Source organism: Tiliqua scincoides, chromosome 5 (assembly GCF_035046505.1).
Source record: "Tiliqua scincoides isolate rTilSci1 chromosome 5, rTilSci1.hap2, whole genome shotgun sequence".
Taxonomy (NCBI): domain Eukaryota; kingdom Metazoa; phylum Chordata; class Lepidosauria; order Squamata; family Scincidae; genus Tiliqua; species Tiliqua scincoides.
In genome coordinates, this window is record NC_089825.1 from 80,418,422 (window position 1) to 80,443,697 (window position 25,276).

At 42.5% G+C, this 25,276-nt stretch overlaps 2 protein-coding genes across 2 annotated transcripts in view; one reads left to right on the forward strand and one right to left on the reverse strand.

Annotated features, from left to right (window-relative positions):
• The window catches only part of DNAJC7 (DnaJ heat shock protein family (Hsp40) member C7), a 35,698-nt gene extending 31,625 nt beyond the window's left edge, over positions 1 to 4,073 (forward strand). Inside the window, exon 14 of the mRNA XM_066627187.1 lies at positions 1 to 4,073. Within this exon, the coding sequence (XP_066483284.1) occupies positions 1 to 38 (38 nt within the window). The 3' untranslated portion in view covers positions 39 to 4,073.
• CNP (2',3'-cyclic nucleotide 3' phosphodiesterase) lies at positions 4,047 to 24,481 on the reverse strand. Its single transcript, XM_066627188.1, has 4 exons — positions 24,270 to 24,481; positions 12,682 to 13,351; positions 9,698 to 9,840; positions 4,047 to 8,920 (listed from the first exon to the last, which is right to left on the reverse strand). The coding sequence occupies exons 1-4, from the start codon at positions 24,270 to 24,272 to the stop codon at positions 8,468 to 8,470; spliced, it is 1,269 nt and encodes a 422-aa protein (XP_066483285.1). The 5' UTR covers positions 24,273 to 24,481; the 3' UTR covers positions 4,047 to 8,467.
• Positions 24,482 to 25,276: the final 795 nt, after the last annotated feature.

Here is a 25,276-nt window from a genome sequence, read left to right on the forward strand (position 1 = left end):
CTTCTGGGCCTGGGAATTTCTTTTTCCAGTTCGGCTAAACAGAAGAGGCCCATCTCTTCTACTGAAATCCACACGTTTCCTGACCTGCTTCTTTTAAACTCAAGTTACATTCTCCCTTCATCACATCTCGCCGTTCCTTAGGGCTGTGGCGTTTTCTCCATTGGAGACCTCAATTTTTTTGTGTGTGCTTTAGAGTGTGATGAGAAAACCAGCACGAGAAGGGGGAGGGGGCAGTGAAGGAATATACTTCCTTTTTTGTTGTTTTGTTTTATTGTTAACTTTATTAAAAAAAGAGAGAGAGAGAGAGAGAAATAAAATCTTATTCCTCCATAATAAGTAATTTCAGACTCCCAAGCTGTTGGGACTTAACTGGGAAAGCCCTTGCCTTCCAAGACAGGCCTGAGACTTTCTTCAAGCGCAACTGGACATGGCACACCTTCATGTTTACGTAAGTAATTAGGGGGAACCTAATTAGATTTTCCTCACTGCATTCTCATCATCCTGGTTGTAACCACCACGAAGCGTAAAAGCAAGGGCATTCACCCGCTTGAGAAACCCAGGCCACCTATGAGCTCCTGGCATAGCTCTCTGCGTGATTCACCTTCAGGATAAGAAGAGGACCCCTCTTCTCTGCAACTGTTTGTAATACCTTCAAATGCTTCTGAGATTCTCCTTCATTGGGGGGGATAGGACGCAACAGTTCATTCTGTTTCCAGTTTCTTGAGCAATTCAAGGAAGTGGCAAGGGCTGATTCACAAGTGGATGTTCATCGCTTGATGGTGACTCCCTACTCAACATGTAAAACAGCCTCCAATGAAAAGTATATGGTGTCTGAGGTTATGTTGGGTGATACAAAAGCTCCATGTGTGTCAAATCTCGAATGGCAGTTTCACACATGCAAGTCAGCACTTGATATTGTCATTGCAGTTCATACATGCATGTGCAAATTCATCCCAAGTATTGGAACCTGTCTTTTTTTTCCCCAACAAACCGGTTAGGTTCTCAAACTGCATATTTTGTTGGATGGACTTTTTTGTTTTCTAGAATTGACCAATAATGATTTCCGCCTTTCAGAAAATCAGCAAAGATTATTGGAATTGCTCTGTGGGTTGTGGGCAGCTCCTATGTCAGCTGGGTGGCCCTTTTTGGAATATGATACAAAGGTACTTGCTCTCTCCAAGTACCAATCTTAGTGCTGAAAATCAAGTTTTAAAATGTTCTGGGAACATTTTTCTACTTGTGGAACCTCAGATTATGGCCAAAGCTGAGCTGCTTGTCCTTAATTTACCCAGTGCATTGTCTTTCAAGATGACCATTTTCAGTTGAAAAAACCAAAACTGTACTCACTGACAGTTGTGAGTTTTTACTTCTGTCCATTGCTGATATTAATGTGTATGTTGGTCACACCAAGTAACTTCTTCCATGATACCTCATTTTTTGCTGCAAAATTAGCTTACTGTTCTCCACAGTAGCAAGTCACTGTAAGTAGATTTTTCTCTCCGCACCATCCAAGTTGTGATCCACTTTAATCTTAGCTTGCAATGTTCACTCTGAATTGGTAACTTCTTTTCTGTAAGACCCAAGTGATTGATACTACAGTGCTCGATTTAAATTAGGTGAAGGAAAATGTTTGTCAGCATAGATGTGAACAGCTTTGGGCAAGTTTCTGCCCTGGATGGACTGCCGAATGAACGGACCCTAAAACAACTTAAAAGGTTGATCAAACACACGTTCACGTAATAGGTTTTATTACTATGTGTCTATTTAGCCTTATGCCTGTCCAGAGCTTAGTTCATCTTAGTTCTCCAGGGTGGTTTAATAGAGGGATATCAAAAGGTTTGTGTGTTTACAACGATGTGTATAACATTTTTAGGGAACTTGTTCCTGTACCTGTTCCTGTACAATACCTAGAATTCTGCTCAGTCAGAATAAGGCATCATTTTCAGAGATGTCCAGATCATGGTCTGGAGTTTTGTGCCATTTTTCAAGCAGTTCATCTGTGTCTCTTGTACATTTGACCTGGTCCTCCTTCCTAGCCTCATAGTGGGACATAGGACACTAGAAAGATATAAAGATGGCAGAAGTAGAATCTGTATAGAGATGTGCTGGAGAAAGGTCAAACAGGTGAGCATTGGGTGGGAGGAGCAGAAGCTGTGGGCCTCAGCCATGTGAAAACCTTTGAATGTTGACTCTTTGGCTTGGGGGATGTTGGCCACCTCTTAGGCTTCCATGGTGCAGTCAGATTCCACTGGTGGTTGAGTGTAATCATCCAGAGGAGTGTTGGTTGCATGCACCTTCTCAGCTAACATGTTTAACCATCTTGTCTGATTGTTGGCAGACAAGAATATGAACCCACAAAACCCTCTTCATAGTTGCCTTATGCTGAAGGAAAATTATACCAGCAGAAATATTGTCTACAGAGGGTCTGTGCTATTGGACACATGGAAAGCAAGATTGAAGCATCCAATGAATTTCCCCTCTTAGCAGTTTGAAATTTGCTTTGTCTTTAGATATTGAAAATGTGGCTTCCAGGAATGTTGCTAATAGTTTTGGTAAACGGTTGCCTGGTTTTCTCTGACCAGCTGTACAGGTGGTAATTGTCTCAAAGCTAGCTTTAAAATAGATATCTAGGAATGGCTTCCTCCATGTGTCAGGCATTTAAGTTCTTTGTCACCCAAAAGCTAGTGGTGAGGAATTATTTTGAGAACATGACATTGATTGTAAATCTGAAAGTTGGTGAGTGCCAATTTTTTTTAAACTATTCTTCTGCAACATCTTGCCTTTTATTGTGTTTCTATTTGAGAGTTGGTCTCTGTCCTCAAGGCAGCCATTGAGGAGCCTCATAGGTTGCAATGGTTTTTGCATTAAAGTAGGCAGCAAAGCTGTTTTCCACACAATATGTGGCATTTGAGTAGTACTTTGCATTTCGTTCTTCGTCACTGGACTTTAATGAGCACTGTTGCAGATAGGAGCTACCAGAAGAATTTACGGCTGATGGCCCCAGAGGTTTCTCGTTTCTCTGTATCTGTCTGAGGCCTACCTCTGTATACAGAACAGCATGACATGGTAGAATACTGTGGTTGGTAGATCACATTTTTCAATGTTCTCTTCTGTAAACAGCTCCTTGTAAGTAGAAATCTAGCACAGCAGGTACAGAACTGAGCTAGAACTTTGCTTGCTGCTGTGCTAGATCTATATTTATGGGTTGTGTTTTTTTTTAAACATGGGGAGGCACTAAAAAAATTACACCCCAACCTGCAGTCTAAAATGGTTTCCTATTATGTTGAGTTTCCTCCTTATTGTATATTTTAGTATGTTGTTGGCTCCATAGTGGGAGAGGAAAGGCAAGATATAAATATTTCAAATAAATAAATGGCATCGACTCTACCATTCTGCTGCCTATGTGGACTAGGCCTTGGCGTAAGATAAGAGGAGGCAAAAGAACCAAGAGCTCTCCAGACAGAGAGATCTGGGGCAGCTTCTACCTTGCTCATTGAGCTGCAGATCCAGGGACAAAGCTTTCTAGGAAAGGTTGCTGTTTTTCGACATATGTTTCCGACTCTTCCCAACCCCACCCTCTCTTCTGTACACTGCCTGATCATCTTTCCTTGCATGCATTGTGTCCTCGTTGCTGTACAGATTTCTGAGAATTACCTAAGCGGGGGACGAATAGGCCAGTGTTGAAGCCATTTGGAGAGAGGCTGTTCAGCTAGAAATATTTAACATACTCCGTTTTAACCACCATGTAAGGATCTAGCCTTCCTGTTAAGAAGTTTGTTGCATGCTCTGTTTTTAGAACAGCACTCCCAACTCTTCTTCCCTTCCTCCAAGCTCTCTCCTAGGGATGGCTTCACACATGGATACATACACTTGAACCCTTCTACCTTTCTAAGATGAAGAATATTAAAAGGAGAGCAAATTAAACTGGTGATTATTTGTTAGGCAGGATTCATAATGTGTTTATATGCAGAATTTCAAACCAGACTGAAGCAAAAACCGTATGCAATTGATATTAACTTTATTATAAATTGTATATGATGTACAAAAAAAATAATAAAACACTTCAGATCTCAGTGGTGACTTTTTATCATCTTGGATAAATCAGACACTTGAGTTTGGTATATGTGTGGTGGTATGGAGTTGGATCAAGGGAGAAAAGGGTTCTCCAAGAAATCTGTAATGGTCAATTTAAAAATTTCTTTATTTAAATTATTTATATCCTACCTTTTTTGTCTGAATAAACTAAGCGCTCAAGGCAGTTTCACTCAGCATTGGGAGAACAAGACCTAATTTGTCAAGAGATCCTGACAGGATCTTCAGCTCAACTTGGGGAGGGAACATATTAAGGTTATTGTAACAAAATCCAAATCATGCTAAGCACTACATCTTGTTACTGTTTCTTTCCAGAGAGAGATTTCTCTATGAATACCATATGCAGGCAGTTCCCCCAAGAGAACCACAATCTGCAGGATACATTCCAGAGTGTTTCAGTCAGTTAATTGGCCCTTCAAGCCATGTGTGCTGCTCCTTTCCCAGAGGCAGCAAATGTTCTCTGGTTCTGTTGCAGGCCTATCCCGAGAAGAGAATCCAGATGCCTGAACTGTGTAACATGAAAGCATATGCTACTGTTTGAGGACAATAAAAAAAAAAATCAAACCTCACAGAAGTATCAAAACACAGCAAGCATTTCTGTATATTAATAATGGATTTATTTCAATATACTTTACTGTTGCTATAAGTTTAAGCCACTGTTTAGCCCTGAATCAGAGTTAAAGCATTTTAAAAAAAACAAAGTTACAGCGCCAGTCAGAATCACTGAGAAATACACTGGGTAAAAATTGGCTTTGACTGTGCTTCACAACAAACATATTAACAGGAATTTGATCATTAAACAAACCAGTAGGAGACATCTTAAGATCAGGCACAAGTGTTATGCACATGGAGTTATTATGTGACTAGAATGTGTTTCCTGAAAGACAGTGTTAGCAAGACCAACTTCCCCTGGTTTAGGTAAACATTCTAGAGAATAAGGACTGTGAAGTATGAATAAAAGAAAGACCAATGATACTTTAAATGATACACTGATGAAATCCAGGTTTGATTCTAGATTTGAAATCTACATTTAGGTTGAGTTCATGTCTTCCATTTTAAAACAATCACGATTCAGTAAAGTCCTGTGTTAATGTTGACTAAGGATGCATTCACATGAACAAAGCAGTAAATGTGTCTGAGGATTATTCAAGATGGTGTGCCTTCCATGCTGTTCCCACTGTTGTCTAGGAGATTATTTCCCACAATAAGGGTCGTTGTCAGTGAGGTCATGTGAGGATACTGCAGAGGGCTGAGGAAAGGACCCTGATCTTGTAACATTCTCATGAATAAACCAACTCAAGAGTGGGAGTCACAGCCATAGATTCTCTTGCTTACAACAGAGAGTAAAAATGACAAAACACACTCCAGTCTGAGTGCACTACTGAACATGTTGCTGACATATTACACATGAATGTTTCTATGACTGGAATACTTCAGGTAGGTAAACAGTGTGTTAAGCTACACGTGCCTAATTTTTAAGGCCAAGTGGAAGGAACAACAGCTCGGTGAAAAATTGAAATTTCAAATGTGTAACCACTACTACCAAGCTTAGCTATATTACTACTTAGAATTAATGCATAAAATAGTGGTTGCTCAGCCATTATCTCACAGAAACCCTTGTTTGCAGAAAAGCAATGGAATATTGAACCTATTCAGTTGTATATATTCAAAATATACTGCCACTATACTCTGTGTATGATTCAGCCAAAGTGAAGCACCTCCCCAACTTGTAATCACTGAGATTTAAAAGTGCTTAGCTTTACATAAGTCATGGCCTTTACTTTTAGAGTATGTTTTAACTGTAGGCAAATCTAGGCATACTATGAACCAGTACAAGTTACTATTATAAAGTCAAAAGTAGTCTATAAAAACTTGTATTTTTCTTGCTTAAATCAGTTTCTGTAGAATCCATAAGCAATTCTACAATTTCACTGGGTTCATTACGTACTTAAGAGAACTGAAGTTTTTAAACAAATATCAGTCTCTGATGTGTGTGTTCATACCGGATGTGAATGAATTGTGAGTACTGTTGGTTTTAAACACTAGTCAATATTCGTGTAGCACTTTAGAGTGCTGTATATGTTATCTCTGCCATTCTTATAACAATGGTAAGGTAAGATCTCTTTATATAGAGACTTTCACATCATTATGAAAGCTCAAAGAGCAATTGTATCTGCTGTTTGAAATACTTTTTTGACTGACTTTTTATTCACTGACAGAAGATATTTTGTAGACAACTTTCCATTTTAAAAAAAGTGCCATTTATTGCACATATGGCAGAAGGAGAGAAACCCAGCCATTCTCAACAGTTTCTAGAAAGATGTGCTTAGAAACCAATGAAATCTGTGCTCACTCCTGTCAGAAGTACACAAATATACTCCAAAGCATGTTGCTAACTGACCTTGAAGGGTTGCTATTCTCCCATCAACCCACCTATTCTGCCTGGCGTGGAGAATTTTTGTGCAACTCTTCCACAAGTACCACCTGCTATATAAAAAAAGCTTCATTAAGTGTCTAACCATCTCCCTGCATCAGTTGCAGAGATCTACAGTTGTAGAAACTGTTTGCGACCATGGTGAGAACAACCCCTTCTGGATATCCTGCACCTGTGGCCCTAAGGCACAGTATGTTTTTCCTTTAGTAGGAGAAGGGCATGTAGGGATTTGATGACACAAGAAGCGGAAACAAGTGGTGAATGAAAGTATATTGGTGGTTAATGGTGATAGCAAACGATATGTGAAAGAAAGATAGGGGAGAACAATTAAAATTGTGATGTGGCATTCCTTTTACAGTTTTAAAATGATTAAACCAGATGTTTCACATTCTGGGAGACTGATTGCAGAATGGGGGGTAATAGAGGTTATCAAATGTGTGTGCTTGTCTTGAGTCTGGTTTTGGGTTTTTTTTTTCTGTTTCTCTGCATTTTTAGAGGATGGTGGAATGAATTAAATTGCATGGAATGCTGATAAATATTGTTTTAAAAGGGGTGTCTTGGTCTGCAGTTAGGAATGAACTAACAGTATAATCCTGTACATGTCTACTTTGAAGTAAGTCCCACTATGTTCAGTAATGCTTTCTCCCAAATAAGTCCATTCAGAATTACAAACAGAATTGTGTGAATGTTTTGGAAAGCATGGAGCAAGGACTGAACTTAGAAGGATTTTCTTGGTATTCATGGAACATGTCAGTTTCAGCTCTGGAATAATTTTTCTGCAACTCTTCTGTGAACTGAGCTTCCATTCTTCTGATTGTAACTAAAACTGCAGTCTTAAGTACTTTTTGTTGTAGGGATTTACAGTCTTGAGACTATGAACAGGATAAAATTATATCTTATAAACCTTTACAACCAGCTGGTAGGAAAGGCAAGCGTAGCAGAGAAAGATATGGCCTTTTTTAAACCATTAGTTCCTCTACAAAGATAAGTAATGGCGGAAGAGAAAGGCCATGAATGCATGTGGTTAGTTGGTGGTCTGCTGAGATCTGAACCTTGAGGTGTCTCAGTCAACAGTTTAACTTTTTGCCTTATTTTGCAATATGTTTAAAAAATTTTGGAGTAGCTGTGTGTCATCCTAACCTGAAAAAAGGTCTAGATCTACACGTGCAGTAGAATGATGGGCTGTAGCTCAGTGATAGAGCACTTGCACTATATACAGTAGGACCCCCATTAAATCCTGGTGCCTCCAGGTACGGCTGGGAAAGATCCCTGTCTAAAAACGCTGGAGAGCCTGCCAGATAATGTGTAGATAATACTGACCTAGATGGACCAATGATCTAATGGTTAAGTGAAAGAGCCCTGAAGTAGTAAAACAGACTGTACCACTTCAAACTGTAAGGTAAGGATGCCACTTTAAACATTCCCCCCCCCCAAAAAAAACCCTTACTTTAAACAGAAGAATTAGCACAGCAAGAAGAAAGGTATAGGCCTTCTTGCCTGCTCTGCTGGTTTTCTGTTTTATGTGGGGGGATGCTTAAAAAAGGTAAATATCCACACACACCCCCCACCTGAAGAGGTGCAATCCATTTTACCACCTAATTCTGCTGCAGATCCAAGATTGTGATGAGTGGATTTTCAAGACATGAGTGCCAGCAGAAACAAAACCCTGAGGAGAAGACTGCTCAATAAGGAAACCCTCAAATGCTTAAAAATAAGCACTTAACGTTGCACTTCCACTAGAGGTGCCCAGGCCTCCCTGTTTGTCCCCCTAATAAGGGCAAAAGAAAAAGAGATGGGCTGTTTTCTTGAAGAGGTGGGCTATATTACCATTTAAAATGAGGACTAACTTTAGTTTTGCAATATTGTATGGAGGGGCGGTTTCTTTGAAAAGGGTATGCCTGACTTTTTCATAAGAAGAGGTTGCAACATTAATAAGGGTCCTTAGAGGATGATGCAGGAATTAAAGGGCGACCCCCGTTTGCTGCCACCTTGAGTTGGCACTAATTTTCCCTTTCCGTAGTACCCACCAAAGATGGCCCTCACCTCTATCTTTTTAGAAAGCTGCAGCATCCACATGCCATTCCCATAGGACAAGAGCTTCCCACCACCAATCTCCCCAACCTCCTCGCCTTTGTTCCCTGCCTTTTCCAGTTTGACAAATTCAAGGAGGTCAATGCCGGTCTGGACAGCTTCTATTCCACTGGCACAGCCCAGAGTGACGTGAGCCCGGCTGCCTTTTGGAAGGCTGCCTCCTGGCTGGATCACATCCACATCGCCTGGCCACAGAAGCATCTGCTGCTCGCTCAGTTCCACACGGGCACCAGCTGTTCTTGGTGTGATGAAGAGGGCTGAGATGGTTAGGAAGAAAGCTTTTCCATAAGATGACTTTACAGCCTAGGAAAGAAATTATTCCTGTAGAGTTAAAACTGTCAACATATTAAAGATTTCACAGATCAGTCATTGACTATATTTAAATTATTCCCACATATGTTACCAAACTTCAACACCTGTCTGAGGACTCTGAAGATTAATAAGAACTTTCCAGTTCAATGAAAGGCTTGGCTTTCATTTGCTTTAACGAAACAAGCTTCTTAGCCCACATGGTTGCAGAGATGCATTTGAAAATATTCAAGTAGGTTTTTTTTACAAATGTAGGGGGAAAGGGGGAGGCTTCTATATGCAATTGATGGTTATTTGTCCTTCTGATCTCTGGTAATGACCAGTTGCTCAGTACAGGTAACAAATAGGTGCATTACTTGGCTTAAAAACAATTTAGATGTAGAAAGAATGTGTGTAAACCAATCTGGATTGTACAACTACATACATGCAATATATGGGTGCTTGTATTAAATTACTGCCCAACATTGCATGCATATATGCAACAGGGATCAAATGTGTACACCTGTGGGCTGGGCAGTAATGGATTAATTTGCATAATCAAAACAATTTCATGTGTTCTTGAGGCCAAGCATTAAAAAGTCATTACATGGTTGGAACACAGTCTGCACATGCACTCCTAAAGACAAAAATAGTCCATTCCCATCTTACAATGCAATAGGAGGAAGCAGGAGTTAGGGGAAGAGGTTGGGCCCTTCTAACAAAGGCAATTGTGAGAGCTTCCCAATGCTACCACTTTCCTGCCTAGAAAGAAAGAAGGAAAAACTCTCTCACCTCTTGTTGTGCATAATCATCTGAACCTGGGGCCTTGCCAAAGTCAGTGAATTTGGTTGTACAGTGCAAGACACCAGGTGGCCTTTTCACAAAGTAACCGGTCAGGTCAAATTTCATTTTGGGGTCTTCGCTGGCTGGCCCAACTGCAAACAAAGGGAAATGGAATGAGTTCTGAAAACTGTCTCACTTTCCACGCACAGCCTCAATCTTTCACCAATAGGCAGGATTAGTTTCAACCCAGAAAGTTAGGTTACAGCTGATCTGATAGATTTTTGGTCTAGCAAATTTAATAATTACTTGGAGACCAGTTTGTGCAGCTACTTTGGGGTTTAAATATAGAAAATACCTCTTGGTTCAGCTACCTGGGCCTAAACTGGAGGAACAATACACATGAGAAGGGTGCCAACTTCAGCCGATTCCTGCACTGATGAGCATAATTAGACATTAACAAGAGTTTACAATAGTCATCTTCTCTCTGTCCCCAAAGTCTAAAACTACTAAAGATGACAGTATGATCAGAACAGTGAATTTCCTCTGTTCACTGGCTCCTGCTTGTATGAACAGGCACCCACAACCTCATGCTATCACACGTTCTGTAGTCCTAAGCATTAGTAGAGGATGTAGAACTGCTCTTGCTTTTGATGGCAGCCATGTAGGCCTTTAATATTTATATAGCCACCTTAGTCTAGGCCTGCTAGTCAAGGAGTCTGCAGCTTGAACAGTTGCTTTCCTTCCATGTTGTCTCTTCGAGGGGTATCGATCAAGCTAGCTTGAGCATTTAAATTTTAGGGCCCAAACATACAAAGCATACTTTTTTTATATTAAGACTATGACTTGACACAGACCAATATCTAAAATTTAGAAAATTAGCTGAAAAGATTTAGGCTACATAAAGGAAGAATAACAGGAGTGACTGGCGTCCAGCTAGAAGATGGAGGAAGGTGCAACAAAGGGTAGGTGGGGACTACCACCAGAGGCCCAACCACTGAGCCTCCAGTACAGGTGGCAGTGCCATCACAGGGTCACTATGGAGGCCTCCAGTGCAGGACCTTGCCTCATTCTCCCCCCCAAAAGCTGTCATTGCAAGAATGGTAGATCAAACTGGGTTGGGTTTAGGTTACAGGTAATTACATGTCATTAACTAGAAAACATCTAAGCAGACCATCCACGGGCATCTAACTCTAGAATTGAACGGAGATAACTCTTAGGCAGTTTTTGCACATGGATGTATTATGTCTATGCAGAAACATTCTAAGTATGTGTGAAAGAAAGTATAGAATTTAGCCACTAGGGAATCTGTTCCATTTTTCCCCCTTTTAAAAAAAGGTTGGTCCCTACATGGCTCAAACAGCCCATTTTGCTTGGTTCCAGGGGACCATCCTCTCTCTAGCCCCCCCCCCTCAAGAAGCTGCATGGTTTGAAAGTATTGTGAGCAATGGGGAAAGATAGCAGGTTTTCAGGTGTCCAAGTGTGGAGCTTTGAGCGCTCTCTCCAACTAGGCAGAGCAAAATTAGGTTCAAAGATATGTATATGGATAATCCCTACCAGCTGTACCAGTTAGCTTGCCTTAGCACATCATGTTTTGCTTTTTTTTCTTTAGCAGAGTCATGGCATGAATTTAAGTAGGATTCTGTTTCTGGAAGCAATAAAGCTGTTCTAGTCCAGGAGGTTCATTGCAAGTCTGCTCTTAGGAATCTTGTGTTCACCTGATCAGCTTTGCATTTATATAAGGGAAGCAAAGAGTTGGCAGACGTCTTGTACACTGAAGACACTGACTCCAGAGAGAAGAAGAGAGCTGTCTGTACTAGGCTAAACAGGCATGCTGTGGTTAAGAATTCCATTTTGGAACAAGGTGGTGCCACAGAATTACAGAAACCACAAGGCTGCATATAGACTACAGATGGTTGATGGCCCACAGGACCGACCTCCTTCCCGGAGTAGGGGTTTGCCTGGAATGACAGTCCCCAATGTCTTATCAGCACCATCCAACTGCATGTGTTTCTGCTACTGTGGCACTGGAAAGGTTGTCTATTTAAAAGGTTATGGAAGCTGACCTCAGTGGGCAAAGGTGGTGACTATCCTACGATAAAACTAGTCAATCTTGGGAAAATGCTGTGCACACAGGTTATCCCACAGCGCATCTAAACTGGTGTACAAATACCAACTTGGGTCTAACAATGCACTGAGTGAGTTCGAGGCCTGCTGCTTATGCAAGTAGAAAACAGCTCACAGGAGTGGAGTTACTATAGTGACAAGAAGAGACTCTTGCCACTTGTACCTCACTCCAAAGGTGAGCTGTAGGCAGTCACAAGCCAGGACTTGGGGAGGGAGCTCAGAACTTTACAAAAGGGAGCTGAAGGTATTCCTAGGAGGTTATAGGAGATTTCCCCTTGGGCCACAGAATGTGGGGAGGATATTACTGAAGCTCAGGGAACCAAGCTGCAATATGAATTCTCTGAACCATGAGCATCTTACCAGCCTTTCTAACTGCAGAAGAGAGAAAAATATTCCTGGTTCAGGCCAACATATTTTAGCTTACCACAAACAGTACTTCCCAAGAGGATGCTTATAGCTGTGTGTGTTCTACATTAAAACCCACCTTAAAACATTCTGCAGTGAAAATGATAAAGTTAACCATTCATTGTGTCATTCAAGCTGCTGACAGATCTGAGGATCTCAAACAACTTGAATTTGAGAATATTTAAGATTATGCAGTGGGTGATGCACAGGAATGACAAGAAGGCATTCCGGAGCTTTCCAATTACCATGAGAACTAGCGACTTTGAATAAAAAGAATGCTGGCATTCTCCGGATGTCATATTTGGTTCTTGTGCAGGAAACCTTCAGATTTTTTTTTTTTTTAAACCCCCAACATATGCAACCTGGACCTAGCCAGAAGGTGTCATTGACCTGCTGGAGAAAAGCAACTTTGTAGGTTAGTAGAAGGCAGCTTCTGAATATATTAAAAGCTTTTGGGGACCCACAGTGCTTATTGGACTCCTTTCTGAAGGCTTTGATACTGGCAAGCTCATCCAAAAACGCCTGCCCAGTCTTCCGCAAATTCTCAGAGCTCCTTTTGCTCAAAAACCATCCATAATACAAGGGAAGGAAGTCTTTTTCTAAGCTGGGCTTCAGCTTCTTCAGCTCATCTGCAGAGAGTTTCCACTGATTCTTGTCCTTGAGCTGCAAGCAATCCATTTTCCATGGTGTTTTGGGCTCCAGGAGGATGACTTTGTAGCAGAACTTATCAGCAATGTCAAAGAGCTGCTCTAGCCGCTCCCGTTCGTGGTGCGTGTCATCTACCACCAGCACACTCACGTCGCGCTTGCAATAGTCACCTAGATCCTCATCTACCTTGCTGTAGTCTTCAGGAATGGCACTCCTGATGGCAGGTGGGATTTTGTAGTGGTCAGCAGAGATTACTTTGCAAGCATCCTTGTATTTGTCTTGGATGGCCTGTGCCAGGGTCGACTTTCCACTGCCCGGCAGGCCCCGGAGCACAAAAAGTGTTTTTGATTCCCGGATGGTGCTGATAGTGTCATCGTCATCGAGGAAGGGAAACTGCAAGCTCTCAGGACGCTCTTTGGGCTGAGAAGACATTTTCCTAAATATCTTGGGCAGGAATGTGTGGCTCTTTCGGGCGAAGCCTTTGTTCTGCAATCAAGAAGGGGAGAAAAAAAAGTTATATGGTTCTGTTGGAACATTCCAGAGAGAGATACCATCTTTAAGCCTGTAATAATAGGCCTCTGTTTCCAATCTAAATGGGAGAGGGGATTTCGTTGTTGTTGCTGTTGGCTATTCAGTTGAGCATAAATGGCTCAGTGAAGGCTTTTAAATGATGCTATTATGTCAAATGAGAACTCAGTGCATTCCAGGAGCAGCAGCCATGTCAGGCTGCTGTAACAGGAACAAGAGGATCCTACAGCAATTCAAAAGATTAATGCGTTTACTGGGACCTTCAACATCTCATGAAACAAATCTATGTCTTTTTAAATGTACTTACTATAGCAATCCCTATGAAGAATAGCATGCATATAATTTCCATCAATGTCCCATCTGACCATGAATCTGATCCACATAACTTCAAGGCCTAACTAGATGTTCTGACCTAGAATATAGTCCCTGGTCTTAATGTTTAATTCTTTTTTGTATGGTGCTTCCTTCCTTAACAACGATGAGCACTTTTGCCTGTTTTCATGAAGTTGGCAATACTTGAGTAATGTGCACTGGAAATAAGGTGGGCCATAAATTCAAGACTTATGTAAAGATGGACCTCTCCCTCCCATGCATACTTCACAGTATTCAAGGTCAGCCAGAGTTTCATGGAGTCCAATCCTAATGGCCTATAGAGCCAGTGCTGAGCTCCAGCACTGGTGCTCAGTGTCATAAACATGCCGTAAAGCATGTTTACTGCACATTAGGAGGAGGGAGCACCAGGCCAGCACCATTGGCACTGTACCCAGTGCCAGGAGAATGCAGGCCAGCAGTATAGGTGTTCAAGGTGGGGGGTTGGCATTCTGGGATTGGGGAAGGGCAGAATGGGAAGAGGGGATGAGACAGAAGGGGGGGGGCTGAAAAAACTTCAATAGCCATTGCAGATTTGAGAAGCCCCATTGCGGGTACCGGGGCTTTCCTCGGGGGAAGAGGATGAAAGTTCCCTTCCCTTGAGGAGATCTCCAGTGGCTTCCCTGTGCCCGCAGGATACAGTGGTAGCTACTGTTCTTCAGGTCGCCCGGAACCATAGGATCAGGCTGCCCATTTCTCTTTAGGGTTTTTTTTTCTTGGAAAGCAGACCTTGCATAACTCCAAACTCTGCCCTCTCCCCTTAATGTACAATGACCAGCAACTATACAGGAAAGGAAAACCACCTATGCTATTAAAAAGTGCCTTCAATTACATTGCATCCTTTAGATCCTTTGCTTTTACTTTTACTTTTACTACATTCTTGGCTTCCATAATCTGCTATCATTACTGCTATGCAACAACTTGGCTTAAGAATTACTAGGATCATGTTGTTACTAATAAATTCAATTTTCCATAATCTCTACTCATTCTTTCAGGTAACAAGGTGGATGTTTCTCACCTGCTGCTTGCCATAGAATAAGAGAGAGATTTTTAGTTCAAACCCCCCCTACACACACACTTCCCTCCCCCCCCCACTTTCTGACACTATTAATGCGTTCAGTTCCTGATACCCAAGCCAGAAGCCTAGAGTTGCCAAGCTGTTGCAAACCTTTGTTCCTCTAGCCCTCCCCACTATGCATACACAAGTAATTCAAACTTTCATACCTGCAAGCTTCCACTGTTGCCCTTAGCAGAGCCTTGTTATTTCAAAACCCTGAGAATAGCACAGCAATTTCCTGCCCTAGGAGCTTGCATGAATATCTATGATATGAACATAAAAGTACAACACATTTGCTGCCTCCACAGCTACAAAGGAAGTAAAGATGTGAGATAGAGAGAGCAAGAGGATGTGAGATGGCTTTCAAGCATGACTTGTTACCAAAACTTTTGTACAGCAAGTTAAACCATTAAGAATGCCCTTCCATCAGTACTTCTAACTTTCTGGTTCTGATGCTAACTTGGAAACCAACAGACACTTTCAAACCAGTTGGGAGAGTAGAATAAGATGAAACTTTCTTGCTTGCTGCAACATAATTCTACAAAATGAACACAGTATTAATTATGTAACTCAAGAAAATCTCTTTTTTATAAAGGTACTTACAAATAAAGTAAGCATTAATGATATAACTTCAGAGCAGAAAGCAATTATTTGAACCACTTATTTTGATGATTGCTTCTTATGTTTAGGAATTCAGCTCAAGTTCCAGGCAGCCAAGAGATCTTGGACATCTCTTGTTCATCATCAGGTTGAGTTCTGGATCACTGGAAAAACCCTTCTCTGGACTGGTCTTTGGACTCAGATTTGATTTGATTCCCTACTTGTGTGTTTTCCTCACAAAGTATTTTTTGACAATGGCTTACGGCAATGGTTCCCAAACTGTGCACCACAGCACCCCAAGCAGCCACTGTTGCCCTTAGCAGAGCCTTGTTATTTCAAAACCCTGGGGATAGCACAGCAATTTCCTGCCCTAGGAGCTTGCATAAAGGAAGATGCTGCTTGTATTTGACCAAGGGAATCTGAGTGCAATTGCACTATTTTGACAAAAACAGCTGCTTGGGGAACAGAAGTTAACAATGGCTTGTAAAAAAAATCCACAGAAGACATAACAAAAGAACGATAATAGTGGAGGGGGGCCACCACTGCGAGCGTCAATTGTTTTGCCATGAAATTGAAATAATAAATGCTTGTGTTAAGCTGGGTGGGAGGGGACATGGACAATGGTACCACACAAGCCCGTCTTAAGAGGAGAACATGGATGGTTTTCTACTGAACAATGTGTCCCATTCTGTACAACACAGGCCCCCTCACCACCTTCCCTTCCCCCTCCACATAAACAAGCAATAAGGGAGGAGCAGATAGTAAAGCAGAGCAGCTCAGCTCAATCTCCCCCCATTAGAAATTTCGGTAGATATCTCAATAATTTATGAACATTTAAAAACTCTTGCAAAGAAAGCAGATCGTATTCTGATGCCCAATAAATTTTACAGCAAATCACAAAAGCCACCCTGATCCCAACCTTCTAATAATACATGACAGAAGAATTTAAGAATCCATTCCCAATTTTTATTTTTAAAATTTCTAAACCATGTTTCTATATTTAAATGCCACATTACAAAATGCATTACCATGAATACAAACCCCAAAAGAAACAGCTATTCAAATGAATTGAAGCCTTCTACTATAAGCCCTCTGCAAGCCTGCCAAATTAAAAAAAAAAACAGACAGATCCTAAGGGATACCCCATGCACCATCCTTTTTATCTGCTGCACTTCCTGGACCTGTTTAACATACAGTATCCTGAAAGATTTCCTAAATTCACTGCAGTCTACAGAGTCTGCAGAAATTAAGAGATGTGGAATAAAGCCTCCTAGACTAGGGATATCAAACACATTTCATACAGACAGCCAAATGTAGCATTCTGGCATTCTTGCCTGCTGATGGCTGGAAGCGACATCATTAAGCAGATGATGGCCACCAATAAGCACTTTGTTCTCACATAGACACTCATTAGCTGCAAATTAGAGGAAAGGTGCAAATCTTGTTCATATTTGCAAGATATGAGAGAGCCCAGTTATCAAGCTGAGAGCCCAGTTATAACAGGGGCCAGTTATAACAATTATAACAATAAATTGCTTCGGGGCGCTGCATTCAGCCTGCAGGCCTTCTGTTTGACACCCCTGTCCTAGACCATGAGAGGCTCTGAACCCAGGGCCATTTTCCCACTTTATGCAGGCCATGTAAGGGCACAAGCCTAACCAAGTCTACTCAGAAGTAAGTCCTATTTTGTTCAATGGGGCTTAGGAAAGTGTCGTTAGGATTGCAGCCGAAATCTGCCATTATGCAGGCCATGTAAATACAGCAAGCAAAACGCATAGCTTATATTTTGTTTTATCAAGCAAACTGGTGGACCACACTACATGTTTGTATTCTTAACTAAGGTCTAAAACCCCCTAATAGAGTATTCAAGTACAAATTCACTATAAGTCCACTTGAGGTAGTATGGTTGCTCAGTATGAAGGGTGCTGCTAAAGGACATATTAATCCAGCAGTTCTCAAACGTTTTGGTCTCCAGAACCCTTTAAACTCCTAAAAGGTGTCTCAGGGAGCCCTTGCAAGTATATGCACAGGGGCTTAGGGAGCTCTACAGTGCCAGCGCACATGTGGAGTGGCACAGTGCAAGACAGACGGTGGCCACTTATGGTATGCTCATACTTATTACATTTGAAGGGGTGTCAGGGAGTGTCCTGGCTCCCAGCAGCACACTTTGAGAAACACTGCATTAATCTATTGAAGAGTCTACAGAATACAAAGGAGTTTTACTAAGTAGTCAAGAGGTTGTCAAATAATCCCACAGGAACAGAATTGCATAACAGTAGCAAAATAGGAAAAAATCAACAACAGCCTAAGTAATCTAATGTTTTTGGGAAAGACAAGACTTGGAGTTTTCATTTTAAATCAACCTAAACTATGAAAATAGCAATGGCAATTTTTTTTTTTGAATAGTTGGATGCAATTTGTTCTTGTCCTTAGAAGATTGCTTTTCCCTACCTCCATTTTTGTTAGGTTGGTGCTTATGTGATCAATCTATGCTCTTTTGTTTTCCAACAGCTGAATTCATCAGCTCTTAACAAAAAGTTCCCTTTAAACAGTTTTATTGGAGGTTTCAAAAAAGACGCAAGAGACTATGTTTTATGACAGTTTATTTCAGTCTTGTAAATAACTAATGTTACTAGCCAGTAAATATTTTTATTAGCCTGGCAGCTCACTTATGTTACCATTAGTTGTTTGTAGCCAAAAAGGAAAAGCACTAGCTTTCATAAAGCTTTCCAACCTGATCACCTGAAAAGATTCTAACCATAGGTTAGTAGATGTGTCACTATGTTTTAGACTGCAATGCCCTCAGGGCAAGGACCCCTCAAAATAATAAGCCCAGTTTTTCCCCTGAAACTGGGCTGAGCATGTAATACAGTGGTTCTCAAACATCTTAGCACTGGGACCCACTTTTTAGAATGGGAATCTGTCGGGACCCACCAGAAGTGATGTCAAGACCAGAAGTGACATCAATCAAGCAGGAAAAATACTTTTAACAATCCTACCCACACTTACCCAGAAGTCCCATTTGCTTATCACTGTGAAAAGCATATACATAGTAGCCTGTTAAAAGTACAGATCTGTCACATTTTCCCAAATGCAGTCATCTACTACTATGGTAGCATCAAATCTAATAGATTAAAAATATTGAAATGAATGGAGACCCACTGGATCCCAACCCACAGCTTGAAAACACTGTTGTATTATAAAAGACCATCCCTTAAGTATTAGTGCTTACCTTGCATTTTGAATTTTACATTTCAGTTGAGTGCAAGTACTGTATTCAAAAACTGGTGATTCTGAACATGGCTGGTATTACTTCAATTATGTGTCCAATATGCAGTGGCTGTTTCTCATTGAATAAATTTGAGGTTGCCATATCTGTGGTATGGTCCAAAATTTTCTTTTGTTGACCTTCCTTCCACTGATCATTCCTGAACTTGGGATACTGGATATAACTTCATTTCATCCGTTTTTAGTATGATGGATAAAGACATGACTTTAGGATTAAAAATCCACCAGTAATGTGAGAAATAGAACTCAGTGAAATCTCTACCACAACCATCCTTGCCCTTTCACTATCACAATGATCAACATTGAGCTAACTGAGAACTAAGGATAAGTCTATTCACTGGGGATACTGGTTGTGAGCATTGTGCAATTATATTCTTGCACCCAACATAGACAAAAGTAGCAGCACTTTTAAGTTGCTTGAAATTTGCTTGAAGTCCACAGGATGTTAACAGCAACCAACTCAAGACCCTAATGGTACTTTCTCTGAACATGACCCATGTCTGTCCTGGAACTTTTCCCTCAAAATGTGTTATGAATGACTGGATTGTACTTGTCATTGTTCATTGTGTCTTTGCAGCAATTGTGTATTTATACAATGTTACACAATTCCTATGCTTTTTGGTCTAATATTGTCGGGATCATGTTTTCTCTTGCTATTTCTCCTGGCTAAGAAAAGGGGTTGAAGAACTGCAAATGTCCCTTCCTTGGAGAGGGTAGGAGGCTGTGAGAGAAAAGGAAAAACCTTAGCTCTCCTAGTTGGAATAAGATGAAAGAGATGCCATAAATGATTAAAGATGAGTATGAACAGGCTGGCTAATGAAACTTTTGATGGGCTAATAGCTTCTATGGAATTATTTGTAAGACTGCACGTAAGCCACACATTGCAAGAATGAAACCATTCCTACATGAGGTCAGCATGGTGTGCCATAAGAGAACCAGGGTATGTCTGCATGATTTGCTGTCCTGGCCTTCTAGCCAACCTCTGCTGTACTTGTATCAAGTACAATTGGAACATTTGGTCAATAGAGAACAGCAATTTTCAACCTTTTTCTTCTCCAGGCACACTGAGAAGCCACTACAATTGTCAAGGCACACCATCCATTTTTTGACAACTGACAAGACATACCGTACTATCAGCAGGGGGCTCATATCCCCCAATGGTCATACTAATATTTGACGCTCCCCCAAACTCCTGCAGTACACCTGTGGACCATTTGCGGCAGAACAGTGTACCATGTTGAAAATCACTGGTATAGAGACTCAGAAGAACTGCTTACCCTCAAGAGATTGTCTGTTACATCTCTCTATGCCAGTGGTTCTCACACATTTAGTACCAACACCCACTTTTTAGAATGAGAATCTGTCAGGACCCACCAGAAGTGATGACATAACTGGAAGCGACATCATCAAGCAGGAAATTTTGAGAAACACTGCTCTATGCACTGAACTTATTAATTTTTTATTTTTCACATTTTTATACCGCCCTTCCTCCAAAGAGCTCAGGGCAGTGTACACAGCTGCTCCCCTCCTTCTTGTACTCACAAGATTAGGTTGTGAGGTAGGTTAGGCTGAGAGAAAGTGACTGGCCCAAGGTCACCCAGGAAGCTTTGTGGCTAAGGGGGGATTCCCCGATTCCAATTCCCCAATTCCAATCAGCCTCCAGAAGGGGGCAGATAATTGGGTCTAGTCTCTATCTGATATAAATGGCACACTCAAGGATTGCAGATACAGAGATGAACCAGAATCTCCTGCTTTCAGAGGAGACTGCCTGTTGCATATTTGCTGGGCTTGCCTCCTTCTAGCCAAGAGCCCCAACCAGAAATTGATTCATAAAGAAACAAAGGGGGTTGGCCCCTCTAAGCGGAAGTAATTTTAAATCCTATACATTATAAAAGTAAATTATGTTAGACTGGAAAACTAAAATTGGGAGTGTGTCCAGTTTTAATTCAGAGGAGTGTCAGAAGTTCTCGGACTGGTTAACTTTTCTGTGATTAGAGACCTGTCAAGGAGGAAAGTGATAAAAAGGAAGTTCTTTTTTTTTCTCTCTGGCAGAAATCTGGAGGGGAATGTAAACTGTCAGAAGCTTCCTCTAGAATTGCAAACAGGAGGCCGTTTTGGTTCTTAAACAGATAACCTTACACAGCCTTCTTTGTCTTGCCATTGCCTAAAATAGGACTGTAACATTAGGGATTGCACGTGCAAAAGCACAGCAGAGGGAGATAAACTTTAAAATACATTGTAAACAAATGGATCCAGAAGTTATCTGAAAGAATAGCAACAGGAATATGTTCTTTAAAGCCCAGAGTCTATAAAATGTTCAGAGGGCAGGTTCTAGCTGAATACGACAGGGTTAATTGAGATGTTTGTTTAGAGAAAATCATTGGCCAGGGATAGCAACCAAGTTTCATTTTCCTGCACAGCAACTAAGTCTCATTTCCCAGCATAGAAAGCAGCTGGGCAAGACTGCTTCTCTCTAAACCCACGCAAAACTTTTATTGCTCCACCAGGTTTTACACACAGCACTCTTACTCATGCTCATCTAGTACCATCAAACACAACATGCATTGCTGGGCAAGACTGCAAAAGGTAGTATAGTACAGTATTCCTTATGCAACAGCATGCTTTGTGTTGTCTTCCCATTGCTTTAGAATGGCAAGGAGAGAAAAAGGAATGGGGAAAAACTGCTGTCACCCCAAGAACTTTGAGCAAAGAATAGTTTGCACTGCCAAAATCATTTTCATTCATTTTCATTTCATTCACCTTTATTGGCATAAATACTGCCAAAATTAACAAAATAATAGGGAACAAATGTGCTTTCTCGCTCTTCCTCAATCCATTCAAGATGCAGAAAATACATGTTAATCTATCTTCACCAAAATCCACAATGGATAGTACAGGAAGGGGAGAACATTAATGTCCAAAATTTGTTTTTAACTTCACTTACTTTCCTCTCAAAAAACTCTCCAGACAGCATAAACAGGTTTGGATTTACCAGCTGGGAAGCAACAGCATATACAGACACCTAGTTAAGTGAAGGATGCCTGTGCACACACACAATGGAGAGTGAAGGGCTTTTCTAGAAAGGATTATGCAAGGAGTAAGTTTCACAGTAACACTCCACCATACTTGCTAAAGTGTTTGTGAAAGTGACAAGCTTGCATTGCTCCGACTCTGATACAGTATGCCACTAAGAGAGGTCAAGTAGCTCATATCTGTAGCTGGCTGCCACAGTTTTCCACCAAAGTCAATGGTAAATTTTATAAGCCCCCTTGTGATGTTCGAATTCTTTGAAAAGCTGATTGTATTTTAAACCCATCAATGGATGTATTTTAAACCCATCAATGAAACACTGTAGGGCTCTGCTCTGCTCTGCTCCAGCTCTTACACTTTATGATTCCAGCTTCTGCCTACACTCACAGGCAGACCTGGCCCTCCCTTCCCCTCAAGTCACCTTTCACAAGTTGCCCCATCTTTCTTCTGCCCAAGCCCAAAAGTCTCACTCCACATTTCCTTTCCCATGAAGATAGGTTCAGTGTAAGTTATACCCCACCCTAGGCAGCTGAAAATAAAAATAAAACACTTGGGAAGCGTACTGAAACATTTGGTCCTGCCTTTATAGAGCATCTGCACTTCAGCAGCCATTAGGAACTCAGGGAATGGCAACAAATGGGTTTCAGATACTTCCCCCCCCCCCAATCACCTTAGGCTTCAAGGAAACCCCTCAAATTTTCTGCAGATCATATTCCCCCATTCCAGGGAATCAGAGAAGGATGGTCCTGCCTACCTGCGACCCTAAGTTGCCCCCTTGTTTTTTATTTTACTTTTTACATTTTTATACTGCCCTTCCCCCAAGGAGCTCAGAGTAGTGTACATGGTTCCTTCCCTTCTTTTGTCCTTCCAACAACCCTATGAGGCAGGCGTGGCTGAGCAGAGTGACCAGATGTCTTCTTTTTCCAGGACATGTCCTCTTTTTTAGTATGATGTCCTGGAAAAGCCCTCCTTTTCCCTGTGAGCAGGCAGCGCACAGCCTTTCTGTAATTAATAAATTATATGTAACTATATGCATTATATGTATATGTAATAAATTACTGCCTCTATAGCAGTTCCTTGAGTTATTTCTGTCCTCCTCCACTTGGTGTGTCCCCACCATTGTATTTCCTTTTTCTTTTGTTGTATTTTCTATTTTCTTTTTACTCTACTGTATATTGTATTTTTTTAAATCTATAAATTGTAAGCCACCTTGGGCATCTACTTTTAACAAAGGAAAGGCAGGGCAGAAATCTTTTAAATATATAAACATATAAACATAGTGTTTAAATCAGTGGTTCTCAACCTGTGTTCCGGGGACCACAGGTCGTCCGTGAGACCCTGAGAAGTGGTCCATGAGGTCACAAGAAAAAAAAAAGATGATCACCATTTATCACTTCCAGTAACTTGCCAAGTGAGCGCTCTCTCACAGACCACTGAAGTTTCGGCTTTGGCTGCAGGTAGTCCGATCTCTGCCCTCTCTGGTGGTCCAATGCTTGCTGAAGTGCCAGCTGCAGGAGGGTCCATTCTCCACCCTTTCTGGTAGTCTGTGGAGGAGTGCTCACTTGGTGACCTGCTTCCCCATGAACCACCAGAGAGGGCAGAGAACGGACCCCCTGCAGCTGGCATTTCCAGTATCTCACCAAGCATTCCCCCATGGGCTACCAAATTGAATTGTACTTTTTGTCCAGTGCGGACAGAAGGGGTTGCATGTGGTCCACACCAATCCCAAGTTTTGTCTCAGTAGTTTGTAGGCTCCTAAAGGTTGGGAATCACTGGTTTCAATTAGCCACATGAAATCAATATACAAGTGTTTTTAGCTGTTGTTATATTGTCAGGTCCTACACTGTTATTGGCTGTCCTACATTTTGGGGTGCTTTGTCCTCTTTTAGACACCTGGTCACCCTGGGCTGAGAGACAGAGGCTTGGCCCAAGTCACCCAGGAAACTTGGTGGCTGAGCTGGGGTTTGAACATGGCTGTTCCAGGTGACCAGTCTAAGTGCAGGGCCAGAAGTACTGCACCAGCCTGAGAGGGAGAGGTCCCTGTGCGTTTGAACAGCTGCAGGTCGGGCAGAAATCCTACAGGTGGCGGGAAATACACTTCCCCCTTTTGCTTCCTGCTCATTACGAAGGTGCTTCTAAAAGTGAAAGTGCAGGGGCTTGTGGGGAGGAAGGAGAGCAGCCATGTCCTCCCAGTCTCCTCCAGTCCCCCCCAAGGTAGAAAAGAGATGCCTCTCTTGTCCTCCCAGTCCCCCCATGTCCCCTCCAAGGTAGAAAAGAGATGCCTCTCTTGTCCTCCCAGTCCCCCCATGTCCCCTCCAAGGTAGAAAAGAGATGCCTCTCTTGTCTTCCCAGTCCCCCCCAGTTCAGGTAGAAAAAAGATGCCTCTCTTGTCCTCCTCCCAGTTCCCCCCAGTCCCCTCCAAGGCAGAAAGAGCTGCCTCTCCCCCCGTGCAAAGGCGAAGCGCCCAGCCATGAGAGGGATCAGGTACTAACCAGTCCCACGCCCTCCCCCCAGAGAGCGCCCCGCACTCACCATGGCAGCGCCACCGAGCGAAGGGGGCGGACGCAGTGGAATGGACGCCTCTAGTAGTTGCAGACGCGCAGACGGACTCCTGGACGCCTGCGTTGAGCGGCAGCGGGCTGCTGGCCCCTGCTTTTCATACCCCCGCGGGGGCTGGGGAAGCCACACCCGCTTCGTCCCTGCCTGGCACGGCAGGCGGTGGGTTGGATGGCTGGCTGGCTGGGCGGCTGCCACCTGGGAGGCGCAGCGGGAGGCGGCGCACGTGCCCCAGGAAGAGGCCCTCCAGTAGCTCTTCACTTGGCGCATTGGAAAGACACACTGGGGGTTTCCTTCGAGTCTTTGCTGCAGCCGCCAGATAGGGCGGGAGGGGTCCCTCCACTACAGGGCTTTCCATCCCCGGGTGGGGCCCCACCACTTTCCATCCCACTATCAGCTGGGACCTGGTCGTCCGGCTCTTTGTGGCTTGCACTTGCTTGCTTGGCTTAGCCAAGCACTCCACAAACACCGTGCAGCCCAAGCCTAGGCACGCCTGCTCAGAAGTAAATCCCATTGTAGTCAATAGGGCTTGCTCCCAGGTAAGTGTGAATGGTATTACGGCCTTAACCAAATGCACTCCCCAGAGGCTTTTGCGCCCCAGGCATCGCCATAATATCATGATGCCACACAGAATCATGACATCATTAGAGTGCTCGCGCTCCAGCTGCTTCCCCAGTCTACAACTCTGCATGCTTTGCAGCCAACCAGGCAATTTCACCTGGCTGACTGCTGAGGGTGCATGCACTTCAATTGCTTCCCAAGTGGGGAAGCAATTGGAGCACATGATCTTGCGCCCCCCCCTCCAGTTTGCACCCATGGCAGGTGCTATATTTTGCCCTAGGGCGATATGCCTCTAGCACTCCCCCATCCCATTGATCTGGATTAGTAGACAAGTGACCCTAGAGCTAGATGGCCCTGACAGTCTCTTCCAGTTCTGATCCTGTAGTTCAGTGTTTCTCAACATTTGGCCTCCATGGTACCAC